The sequence below is a fragment of the Mus musculus genome, chromosome 15 (genome assembly GCF_000001635.26).
Source record: "Mus musculus strain C57BL/6J chromosome 15, GRCm38.p6 C57BL/6J".
Taxonomy (NCBI): domain Eukaryota; kingdom Metazoa; phylum Chordata; class Mammalia; order Rodentia; family Muridae; genus Mus; species Mus musculus.
The window spans coordinates 11242371-11256101 of record NC_000081.6 but is presented as its reverse complement, the minus strand read 5'-3'; the positions used below and the strand labels follow the sequence as shown (position 1 = coordinate 11256101).

Here is a 13731-nt window from a genome sequence, read left to right as displayed (position 1 = left end):
CCATTTGTCTTTTGAATAAGATATAGACACTCTCAGCTCCTCACACATCATGCCTACCTGGACACTGTCATGCTCCTGCCTTGATGGTAATAGACTGAAGCTCTGAATCTGTAAGCCAGTCCCAATTAAATGTTGTCCTTTATAAAAGTTGTCTTGGTCATAGTGTCTGTCCACAGCAGTAAAACCCTAACTGAGACAACAATTGTATTTAAAAAGCAGGTTGCTCACTTGCCTGTAGAGGTAGGAAGAGGAGTCAGAAAGCAGAGGGGAATCCATTCCTTTGATGCTACCATGATAATAGACCAGAAAACAAAACCGAGTCTTTCCCAGGCATTTCTCTGTGGAAAACTCACTGAAATGTCTGCCTTAGAGACCCAAGTGAGGCTGTCATGGAAGGGACTACACTTACTCCAAGAAGCGAGTGATGTACTCCTTGCTGCATTTCGACCATGTTAGTGGAGTTGGGTCGTACTGAATCTGTTGGGACATGATGTATGGGTGCCTGCCCACGGGCTCACAGTCATTTTCCTTTCCATCATGCTGGATGCCGAAGCTGACCCAAAACACAAGAACAGAAGCAGACAGGCATTAATCCGGAGAAACTCACAGGTTCGCTAAAGCGATTAAAAGCACAGGAAGCCACTTTTGTTCCAAAGGAGCTGTTTACAAAGTGAGACTTAGAAGTTGGAAGGGCATAGCTAATTTTGGACTCAGGAGTTCAGGAAAGATGAGAGGCATGTCCTTAACCTCAGCTACATAACCATGAGAGCCATATGGGGAATTAAAAGCAAACTTGTGTTTGGCAGAAAGTTGAAAGTCCTCAGTCTGGCTTCCTATATTCTGAAGTTAGAAGAGTAAAGCACACCCCAGTACACTTGCCTTCTCTACTGAAGCAATCCCAGAATCAACAAATATAGTTTCCTTTCTCCCTTTCATTCAATAGGAAGCAGGAAAGCAGTCTCAGGGAGACTTTGGCCCAGGCTCAGGCATGGAAGAATGGATTTCTTTATTCCATTTCAACAGGTCTCCAAAGCCAAGCCAGTAGGGAGACCTTGCAGTTCAGTGGTTGAGATCAGAGGTTTTGAAGGTTGAGAATCTGGACTAAACTTGAACTCTGAAGTTAGATGATATTTGAGTTACTGCAACTTGCCTCATTTTATCTCCTAGAAAATTGGTAGCCATCAAGGTGTTAGGATCTCAGTGAAGAAATTTTTGAAAGCTGCTTAGCAATGCCTGGTCTATAAGAAGAGATTCACAAATGATAGAAATTTAAATTTGAAAAATACTTTTGCTAGGTCTGGGAATATGTCTCAGTAAAGCAAACTTAGTAACCTCAAGCATGGAGACATGAGTTTTATTCCCCTCCACCCTCGAGAAATGACATAAAAAGCCAGGGCATATGGTCCCAGTGCTGAGGAAGACTGATGGAGCTTACTGGTCAACCAGGCTGGCATGCAAGTTGAACTCCAGACCAGTGAGAGATCCTGCCTTAAAAAAATAAGATGGGGAACAAATGAGGAAGATGTAGTTAACCCAGAGTTGATCTCTGGTCTCCATATACATGTGCATACATTTACACACACACATACACACACACATTTGTACACATATATGCACATACCTGTGTACACATGTAAATAATAGCATTTCAGTTTAATGTCCTCCTTTTAAAGAATAATTTTACAGGTCAAAAGACATACATCTTGTTGTGCTCAATGGATATCTGTGTTTTGAACTCATTTATTCATCTGTTCCCTGATCTCCTACTGCTATGGCTGACCAGGAAGGTAGCTCTGAAGGACCTTAATATGAACTGTCTGCAATGCCAAAGGGTGACTTGGAAATAAACTGACCCAGAGTTATCTGTTTACGACCAATGTCCTCAGGATTATCCCAAGACACCTTCTTATGTTCCTACAAAATTCTGTTCTCACAAACGTCTGGTCATGAAATCCTTAGAGTCTAGATATAATTGACTTAGATTTCTGATCTGAAGTCAGGAAAGTATAACTTTCTACTCCTTTCACTCATGTGACTGAGGAACTAACATTTACCTTTAATAGAGTATGACCAGTATTAGCAACTTATGCACAGAATATACTTTGGGGGATTTAGAGGTTTTCTTGTTTTATGTATTATAGTATTGGAAATGTACCCCCAAGCTTAAATCACATTCTATGAATATAAAACTCACAAAGGAACCACAGAATTAGTCAGCAAAGCTTTCACCACTCATTTACAAAGAAAGTGATATCAACTAAAAGCCTCCTATATGGGCTATCCCAGGCTGCTCCCCATCAGTCCCACCCAGCTCCTGAAGTGCTTGTTGTACAAGGTCATGTACTCAGTAGCTAAAACACAGCCTACACTATGAGCAACTCTCAAAAGAAATTCACAAAGAAGAAAATTTTGAGCCAGGGTCTTATGTAGCTTGGGCTGGCCCCTAACTTGCTATGTAGCTAAAGGTGCCCTGGAACTTGTGTTTCAGGAATTCCAGGTGTGTGCCTTCGTACTTGGTTCATGCAATACTAGGGTCAAACTCAGGACTTCATGCTGCTAATCAAGCATTCTACCAACTGAGTAACACTCCTGTCTCAAATGATGATCTTTTAAGCAGAGGGTATTCTAATGCATAAAACTGTGTGCCTGTAGTTCACATTTTTTTTTCATATTTTCTTAGTACCGAGGACTGAATCTAGAAACTTGCACACTCTAGGAAAGCACTCAACCACAGAACTTCATCTTGAGCCATTTGCTTCTGAAATAGAATCTTTCTATTGCATCCCAGTCTAACTGGAGCTCATGACCCACATGTTTCTATTCCCCCCTGACATTATTGGTTGCTAGTTACTAACATTATTCTCCCAGTTACTGCTGTTCTATACTTTAAATGTAGATGTTCACTAAGACCTCATTTTAGTTTTCCTACATTTTTTGTGCATTACAGACCTTCATCTTGATCTCTATTCTTGTTTTATGAAATGAAAGAGGTGCTATGAAACAAAGCTGATCTCTGTCTTGTATCTCAAAGCTGGTAGAGTCGTAATACGGGAGCAGTGAGTCAATAACACGGAGGGGTGAGAACACAGGGGGCCAGAGTGGTGGAGGGGTTAATCTCCAAGAAGCTATCTTCTAGCCTTTGGGATAAAAGTCAAACAGTAGGTTGGAGCAGGCACCCTGTATTTCTGGAACAATCCCCAGGCTTGCCAGGCTAGCCTATTTGGGAGGGTCTTCATTATTTCAATTCCTTTAAAGTGGGTTGACTACATTATAAGTTGAAGCAGCATCAGAAGGAAGTAGCTGGCTCTCACTGGTCCTTTGTTTGGCACAGCTACTCTTTAACTCAGAATGTTTATTCATTAGGTGGTACAGTGGAACATGAGCTATGAAGGTGAAAATATAAACTTTTTCAAGTCTTTCAGAAAATACTAGGTTTGAACATACAGGGGGAAACATTCTATAAATGAAATAGATCACAATCTGGAAGCTGGGGTGATGATACTGAGCCAATGCGGGCATGTGTGTGTGTGTGTGTGTGTGTGTGTGTGTGTGTGTGTGTGTGTGTGCACTCAGTATAACCATGGTATTTTAATCACTTAAGAGAAAAATTTTTGTGGGTATTCTAATTTAAATGCCTACAGCCAAATTTCATACACTGTACCTACATATGAAAGGGAACACTCAAAATTTTTCTCTTTCTGGGTCTGAGTTGCCTCTTGTGAGAGACCAAACTGTGGGAAACTAGGTCCCGCAGTTACTCTCACCCTAAAGATCCGCCTGACCCTTTGAAGGGAATTATGTCACCCCCTCCTTCATTGCCTCCACCTGGCGCCTGAGACTGCCAGCTTCACTCCCTCCTTCACTTGGTGCCTAGAACTGCTTAGATTAGGCAGCTTCACCTCCTCCTCCATGTCTCCTCTCGGGGCCTGGGACTGTTTATGGCACTCCAAGATAAACTGCAGAATGTTTGAAGGCCTCCCTGGACTGTTAGGGGGCCGACATTCCAAGATAAGCTATGAGAAGCCTGTAATCAGCATTCGCCCCAGATGTCCATCCCTTTCTCTGTATTTTATTATGCCCCCTTGACCCCTCCCTATTTTCTCTCACTGTGTGCTTATAATCAGGCTCCTAGCCTTCATTAAACAGACCTTGACAATTCTCTGCTTGGTCTCGCTTCCCTTTCTCTGCTCATTTCTCTTGCAGGACCCGGTCCTCCTCAACCCATGGAATAACTAAGTCCTGCTGGATGGGACAGACTCTATTGATTTTTACTTGCTCCATCTATTTACCTCTAAATTTTATTTTGTTTGCAGCTGCAAAATAGTCTGTTGAGTATATGTATATTTTGATCATCCGTACAATAGTTCGTAGACATTTAGGCTTAATATCCATAGAAGTCAAGGAACTAGTAAGAGGTCATGGGGGATTTCAAGAGAACATGGATAGAACACAGATATAATGGAGGTAGAAAGAAAGATTATGGAACAGGAAAGGTTAAATGGGATGGGGGTAGGAAGGCAGGTGAGAGGAGGAAATATGAAGCGGAATAACTAACATGAAAAACCTTTGAAATGCTATGTGGAGCGTTACTAATGGAGGAACTTCCTAAAATATGTACCTATATGTATACAAAAGGAAATTAAGCAGTTATTCTATGACAGAGGCACAATGCCTCTCCCCAGTACTACAGACTATTAAACAAAAGGCCTAGTCCAGGTATGGGTTACTTCTGCACGCGTCTCTCAGATTCCTTCCAAGTGATTCTATTACCGCTGTTCTCCAAGATCACCCAGAACTGGACGGTAAGACCCTTCTTAAAGATGCCATGTATTGGAATCACAGGGCATAAAGAAATCAAGCTGGTCCTAACCTGAAAGCTTTATATCCATTTTCTAACTTTCGTGGTGTCAGGAGATTCTCATTACATAATTGAAGGAATAAATTATTGAACAATTTGCCTAGCTGTGAGCCCTGCAAGCTACAGTAACGACTGGCCTGGCAAGATCTGCCCATAGATGCAATAGTAATGTGGATAATCTAGGCATAACCAACACTTTTCTGATTGAATTTAAAACCCACTCTAAGACAGAACTTACACTTGGCACTGTTAACTGGGCCGACTAGGGGATTAGGCCCTAGAGGAGAACCCAATGCTATTTTCTGTTAAATGGACATGGTATTAGCTGTCACCTAAATTCTTATCTTTATATCCATAATCCATTTCCTAACTCTCATTAAAGAAACTTCCTTTGGTAGTAGATAGAATGGCAATTAGTACACAAAATAAACAATGGGTCATGCATAGACTAAATGACTAAAGAGTACTCAGCTCAAAATGGAACATCTATACCACATGCCTTCTCTCTGAAGCTAAGGGGCCATTGCAGAAAGAGAATGGAAAGAGTAGACGAACCAGAAGTAGTGGACGTCTACAGTGAAGCATTGTTTCCTGGGCATGACAGGGCCATTTTACAGGCAAACTCTCAGCAGCTCTGACCTCATGCACAAGACCTATGCAACACCAAGCCAGCCAAAATATTTGCATGGATTGAGAGAATTGGGGTTGGCACTGACTGCTCTTCCAGAAGTCCTGAGTTCAATTCCCAGCAACCATGTGGTAGCTCACAACCATCTGTAATGGGATGAGATGCCCTCCTGTGTGAATGAAGACAGCTACAGTGTACTCATCATATATATGTGTGTATGTGTGTGTGTATGTATATATATGTATATATGTGTGTATATATGTATATATACATATATTACATATATTATATTATATATATTTTATATATATAATAAAATCTTTTTAAAAATAGGGAGAGAGAATGGGGGTCATGAAGACACTCCTGTAGCTGAGAAGCTCTTGGTAATAGATGGCTCTGAGTAAAGGAGAGTCGATATTCTTCAGAAATATGATCCCTGAAAGGTACCTTGTGTTCCAGTAATACGGTCCTGCATTCATGCACATTCAGGCAGCAGTGAGTGGACTCAGAAAAGGAAAGGCAGAGCACATGACATTGGGAGGGAAATGTGGGAAGAGGCACAGAAACGGGGGAAGAATTGCAGTGGAGAGAATGGGGTGGATTTAATAAAACACTTTCTATGGATGCAAATAAAACATCTCAATTTAAAAAATAATAGAACTAACTTTATAAATACAAGCAGGACTAATACAGAGACCCAGAGACAGAGTGATGAGGGAGAGGAGGAGGAGTGGGGGGAGTCAGGGAGCAGAAGATGCTAGTTTTCAAAGAGGGTTTTAAATCTTCTAGAATTGTTTCCAATTTTTGGTTACTTGCCTACAGACCTAAGTAAAGCAGTGTTAAGTGTTAGGTACAGATGACTAACAAACTCTAAGGTCCTACCAGTCTACCACACTGTTATTGTTGTACATTACACATTAAATATAGCCAGGAGTGAAATCAGAAAGGTTCTAAGAAACAGTGAGGTATTTTTGTTAATGACCTATACTATACTGCAATTGTTCCATGTATATTATATAAATGTATAATATAATAAATATTATATAAAATACTGTATAATAATAAAATATGTATATTATTTGAGGATAATTTTAGCTTTGGGTGATGTCATACAAGACAGTGCAGAGAAAAGATCATGTGCTTCGCATGCTTTCTCTCAAAGGCCATATCTTGCAAGACAGTGATAGCATAGCATCACAGACTGCTGATGATAAATAGAGTCAAAGCAGTAATTTTTCATTACCACAGAATCCTTCATGTGAAGGCAATTTTGAAATAAATAACATTTTATTCTTGAAATTTAAATACTATTACCTAATTTTCCTCCTTCCCTTTCCTCACAGCAACCCATGCACCCATCACGCTCTCTCTGGATTCCTTTCCTCTAATTGTTGTTATATATATTCCTAAATATGTAATAGAGTCTTCTCATTTCCTGCAATGATACCGGTATGTACATGATTTCAGGACTGACCACTGGTACGAGATAACCAATCACCTACTCCTTTCTCTTCTTTTAATTCTGTCTTCCCTTCCTATAGTTCTGTTTCTCTGCTCGTAGAGTTCTGTTTCTACAATGCTATACAAATGGAATGCCACGCATGATCTTTCACTAATCACTGTCCTTTAGAGGTGTACTGAGGTTGTTGCATGAGTCACCAATTCATCCCCTCTCTTGCTAACTGTAGGCATTCATCAGAGTTTCTCAGCCAGTCATCTTGGTGGGTTCAAATGCTACCAGATTCATTTGCAACTTGGATTTAAGCTTTTATAAACATTCATGCTCAACCTTTTATGTGAGTACAATTTTTCATTTTTATTTTCCAGATGAAAGCCCAGGAAAATAACTGCGAGGTCATGTGGTAATTGCCGGCTTAGTCTTAAAAAGCCTGCCTACGAGTTTCTGCAGAATGTTTGATCTATTTCCTATTTCTACTGGCAGCAAATAAGACCTCGTTTGCATCCTCACTAGCATTAGGTGTCACTGTTCATATTTGTTACTTATTATCATTAATATCTATTTGTCATTTCCATAGGAAGGTACTAATACACTGATATGGTTTTAATTTGCATTTCTCTGTAACTAATGATATCAGCCATATTATTCTAATGTTTATGTCACATCTGTGTGAAATGTCAATTCATCTGTTTTGGACATTCTCATTTCTTTCTTTTATATGTAATACCTGTAATTTACTTGACTCATTACAGACATCAAGTTGTCTGGACAATTTGTTTTAACTCAATGAATGACCGTGGGACAGACTGACGATTTGTTAATGTTTTTGATATTGGATTTATTTGTTTACTTATTTATTTTACTTTGAAATAGTAGATTTTCTTATGGCATTTTCACATCTTGTGGGATTTGGTTAACCCCTTCCCTGACTCCTGTCCCTGTCTCTTCCTCTCCCACATATTGCTGCTCTGCACCCTCAAATTTTTCCACCTTCATATCTCCCTTTAACTTCCATATCATATTGTTGAATGGTTGAGGTTTTGAAAGTTTTGTTGTTGTTGTTGTTGTTTGTTTGTTTTTCTTTTGTTTTTTGTTTTTTGTTTTTAATTTGAAGAGAGGTTTTCTGGGGATGAAGGTACAGGGTGAGGAAACCCCTCTATTTTACTGTTGCTTTTCATCACCTTGGGGCATCACCTCAATGGACTCTCCTGGTAACAGTCTCTGATTTTAAGAGATGTATAATATAGCTAATCTGGGTAATCTTAAATTATCCATTTTTAATATGGGTTTTATTAATTTTTCAAAATAAAGTCTATATCATGCCTTCTGAGAACTCATGCCATCCTTCATATATAAATATATATATTATATTTTGTCCCTTTGTTAGGACGCACTGTATTATTTTCTTGGAGATTCCAAAAAGAATTACCAAAACCTTAATAACTTAGTAAGAGAAAACCATTCTTTCAAAGTTCTGAAGTCCAGAAACCCAGAATCAAAGGTAATGTGACTATGGAATGTGATTAAACTTCCAGTCTTGGTGTCTGTTTGCTCTAGGAAGTAGGAATGGGATTCCTGTCTAATATTCATGGTATATATCATCATTTTAATGAACTCATGTATTTTACTTCTTATACATGAATACATTCCCTGGTATTCTCTATTCATAAAACAATCTTATATTTAAATGTGATGGTTTTTATTTCATTCTTTTAAATAGGTATCTTCCTCATTTTTCTTGCCTTTCACTGAAATGTTACTATATATTGTCTTGAATACTATTATTTCTCTTGAATAAATCTAATGAGAATAGCACAGTTACCTTTTTCTGAAATTAGAATGAATTTATACAGTCATTCATTATTAAATACAACATTAACTGTAAATTGTTTTGTAGATATGCTTTATCAAGTTAATTTTATCTTCATTTCTAAGAGTTTTAAAAATTGGGGCTAGAGATGTGGCTCAGCATTTAAGAACACTGGCTTTTTTTTTCCCAGAGGACACAGGTTAGATTCCCAGCACCCACAAGGCAGCTCCAAATGTATTGTTCCAGTTGAAGAAGATTTGATGCCCTCTTCTGGAATTTATGGCACCAGGCATGCATGTGGTCACAGACACACATGTAGACAAAATACCCATATACATAAAACAAAGCAAAATATTAATTAAAAGAAGTCATGATTTCCATTAATTTTCATGGCCAGCTATCCACAAGACAGAGACCTTGAATAAGAGAAGCACCCAAAAATCAATGGGGTGGCCTTAGTTGTGACTCACTGCATTGGGAATATGGAATGTGAAGGCAGGAACCCCAGTGGAGCAATAGAGACACCAACCCACCCACAAAACCTTCAACCCCCAAATTATCCTGTCTACAAGAAGTGCAGGCATGGAGGATGGAGCAGAGACTGAAGGAATGGCCAACTAAGAATCATCCCAACTTGAGACCCATCCCATTGGCAAGCAGCAATCCCTAACATTATTAATGATGGTTATGGTTGCAGACAGAAGCAAGTTGTCCTCTAGGAGGCTCCACCAAGCAGCTGATCCAACAGATGCAGACACCCACAGCCAAACATTGGATGGAGCTTGGAGACTCTTATGGGAGAGTTGGCAGGGAGGATTGAGGGACTGAAGGAGATAGGAACACCACAGAAAGACCAACAAAGTCAGCTAACCTGGACCCTTGGGACTCTCAGAGTCTGAAACACCAACCAAAGATCATACTTGGGCTGCACTTAGGCCGCCCTGCACATGTGTAGCAGATGTGCAGCTTGGTCTTCATGTGGGTCCCGAACAACTGTAGCGGGGGCTCTCCCAAAAGCAGCTGCCTGTAAGTGGGATATGTCTTCTAGCTGGGCTGCTTTGTATGGCCTCAGTAGGAGAGGAAGTGCCTAGCCTCACAGAAATTCGAGGTGCCAGGGTAGAGGTAATACAGGAGAAGGTGGGGGCACCTGCTCAGAGGAGAAGGGGAGAAGGATGGGGGAAAGATTATGAGAGAGAGTAACCAGGAGGTGAGCAGTGAGTGCGATGAAAAGTGAATAAGTAAAATAAATAAATAAAATAAACAAATAAACAAACAAATAAATAAAATTTAGAAATTCATGAATGGGAATGGATGCCTTGATAAAGGCTTGGAGCAAGAGGAATTTCCTGTTATCCACAAGATTTCTGCTTCCACCTCAGGGCTGAGGAAAGGGGAGCACTCATTGCTACCCTGCAGAAATCAAAGCCACCAGTCATCTATGAGGTCTTTGTGGCACTACTCAAATGCTGGTCATTGACTGCTTCTTTAAATTATCAAGTGGATGAAAGCCTAGGCTTTCTACTTAGACTTTGCCAGCACCAGGAGGCATAAGACCACAGCACCCCTTCCCATGATATTTGGTTATAGTAGATAAATTACTGTCTAATGTTTTTTCTGTCTCACTATAAAATGCCTTTCATGGTCCTTTGGAGAAAGAGAGTAGGTTTATTGGCATGGAAATTTTGCATCTATTTTCAGGTTGCTAGTTTTATTACCCTTGAGTCAGAAATGTGAGAGAGAGAGAGAGAGAGAAAAAAGACAATTTACTATGTCATCTTTTGGTCTTTGTGGTTCTAATCCTGGCTTCTATCTCTTCGAATCTTCACAGGTTTTGAATGTAGTGCCCATGGGTTTGAAGCCTACTTAAAAGGTAGGGGAAAGTGTACAGAGTCCATGTACCTTGAGTGAATTTTGTGAGGAGTGGCCCTGGCCTCCTAAGTGAGCAGATGTTACTGGTGCCTTCCAACGTGCTTCCTATCTGCTGACTCCCAAACGGCAGTACTTGCACTGGTTTTCTGGACTCTTTCCTCAAGACCACATGAGAATGCCTTGCCTTTCCCTACCATTCTGGGAGTTACATGGAAAACAGGCCCCCCAGAAACAATCATGGATAAATTATTTAAGGATGTTTTATGTAAAATATTTCATACTTTTTTCGCCTTGCATAGAATAATTTAAAACACAATTTTTCAGAGTTTCCCCCATGAAATTAAGGTCCAGAAAAAGCTAAGGTGATCGATCTGTTGCAACCTCTGCTCCCTTCACTATTTTCCTCAGTTGGTATTTGCTTTCCAACGACTGCATCTCAATTCCTCATCTCCAGTCAGCTCCTGAGTGAGCTACAACACTACCTAGATCCTCCTTAAGTGATCTTTTATTTCAGAAGACTTTTCTTTTCTTTTTTTTTTTTTTTACTTACAAAGATTCATTTTGAGAGCAAGACCCTCATTTTCCCTGTAGAATGTAAAATAGAGCACACCATCAGCAATATAAGTACTGGATACAGAATCCCTAAGATAGTTCAATTTCTAAATGCTCTGACCAGCTCTGAGTTAGTGTTCAGTTTAATCCAAGTTAGTACAATAGCAATCTAATTCAGAGAGTGCACAGGTCAGTCTGCTAAGCAGTCCACCGTTTCTGATGAGCAGTGCAGTAAACATGTGTAACCTTCCTCACAGAGGTGATAGACACATGTCCAGTTAGCCATAACCAATGACTGCCTCAGAGCTGGGGCAAACTTGTGTTGGAAGACTTAGATTTCTCTTACGTGCCATACTGAACTTGGGAATACAATAGAGATCCTTTCTCTGAACAGAAATAACATTTGCATTTTCTATTATCAAACTACATCTTCTCAGCTTTTCTTCACATTGGATATATTGTTGCTAAGAAGGCTTTAAGCAATTACTTTTCAGCTTGACTCTTCTATATGCACTTGCCAGAAGGTTCTATGGACACCAATGGTTCCATGGGAAGCTTTGTGAGCCTCATCCCCCTACACAGCAGGATCGAGGAGGTCTGTGTGCTTGTATATGAGAATAACTTTCATTTTTCTAAGACCGAGATTGTTGCTTGGTTTTCCATGATTGGCATTTTGCTGTAGTGCCTCCAGATCCCAATCGTCATTTAATTGCAAGAAGTCATCTATGTTCTCAGTCTGATTTTTTTGACAACCAAAGATATTAAAAGATACTACACTTGCCATTGGGGCTGTGATGTGAGGATTCAATAAGTCATAGCATCTAAGAATTTTCCTGGTGCAGCCGACTCATTTAATAGATGAGTTAAGCGTAGCAAGAGGAAGGGAACTGCCTCGGGCCATACTACTGATTGGTGGAAAAGTCAGAGCAAACATTCCACCTTCTCCAATCATGGGCCAATACTCTGGCACTATCATGCAAGTAAAATTATTTTGCAAAGTTGTGTGCTTTATGAAATAATGGAGAGTGAGCCCAGACTAAAGAGCTCTCACCTGATACAATACAGTTTTCAGGGGGTTTCCAATTCTCTTTTCTAGTGGTACATGGAGGATGCCCAATGTTTGTTCTTCTTTATAGAGAGGAGATCCCCATAGAAATAATGGAGTGGGTGGGATACCAGGAAGCAGAAGGCATGGTTTAACTATTTATGGAATTTCGCATCTCCTGTTAGACAATGCTTTTTCTTTGTGGTTAGCACAAACAGTGATAAACAAAGCTACAATAAGCTCTTTCCCTATGGGAGACTTTGATGTCTGGCAAATCTAGAATTTTTATCAAGCCTTCACTCAAACATTCACAAACCTGACTTCATGTGACACATCTAGTCAACACATATTTTTTAAGTAACTTGAATGCTCTACTAACTGGTGTGTAACTAACTGGTGGGCTAATAATAGTAGCTAGGCCATATGACTGTTGAGATTCCCCCATAGCACAATGAAAAGTCCAATGGTATATACAAGAGCACAAAACATTAAATTTGTATCTTTTTAGTGACATTAATATTGTCATTCTATAGCCATACCAACTATAATCAGATTAAAGGATGTTGTTGCTTTTCTTAACTAGAAATAATATTGTCTATGGTTTAAAGTCCGGGCAGAATTTCAACCTCTAGTTGATAAATTCCTTTTGTAGAGGCTCTATAACTCCCTGCCAGTTACCCTGCAATACCGTACTACTGGCCAGTAAAGTTATTCCTCAAGATGATCTCCCAAGAAAAATCTCTTCAGCCCTATAATGGCCCTTTCTTTATTTTTCAGGTCACATTGTAGCTAAATCTCTGGAAATCAGGTATTTTGCTCATTCCTTCAGAGATCTCTATTCTCTGGAAAGGTCAGACATGTTGCTCAGACTCTAAAGTTACCTTTTAAAATGTTTTGCTAGAAGCTTCATTTTACATGGATAGAAATATTAACAATAACCACCCCTCCTTGGGGCACATATGCCTGTCTTCCATTTTTTTCTGCTGTTGTAATAAAATACCCTGATAAAAGCAACTCAAAGAAGGGAGGTTTCACTTTGGCTTACAGTTCAAAGCTACAGTCACTCATAACAAGGATATCAATGGAAGGTCTGATTATTATTATTATTATTATCATTATTATTACTACTACTACTTTACTCATTACTGCTGCAAGTACCTGAGAGGGACAACTTGGAGGTAGAAACATTTAGTTTGAAGATAATGATGGGAAAGGCATGGTGGCAGGAACACGAGGCAGCTGATCACTTGCCTCTGCATCCGTGAAATGATGATAAATAGATGCTGTTGCTCAGCTCACTTTATCCTTTGTATGGCGTCACAAAGACTATATGGGATGGTGTTGCCCACATTCAGAGTGTCTTTGCTCTTGAATTAATCCTCTCTGGAAACATCTCACAGACACACTCTGAGATATTTACATGGTGATTCTAAACCCAGTCATATTGACAATGAAGATTAACCATCAGAGCATGCCATCCCTGAATCATTGTTTGACACTTTAGAAATAG

General features: G+C 39.6%; 1 protein-coding gene across 1 annotated transcript in view; it reads right to left on the bottom strand.

Annotated features, from left to right (window-relative positions):
* The window catches only part of Adamts12 (a disintegrin-like and metallopeptidase (reprolysin type) with thrombospondin type 1 motif, 12), a 284460-nt gene that overhangs the window by 93131 nt on the left and 177598 nt on the right, over positions 1 to 13731 (bottom strand). Inside the window, exon 8 of the mRNA NM_175501.3 lies at positions 410 to 553. Coding sequence (NP_780710.2) covers positions 410 to 553 — 144 coding nt within the window. The remainder of the gene's footprint in view (positions 1 to 409; positions 554 to 13731) is intronic.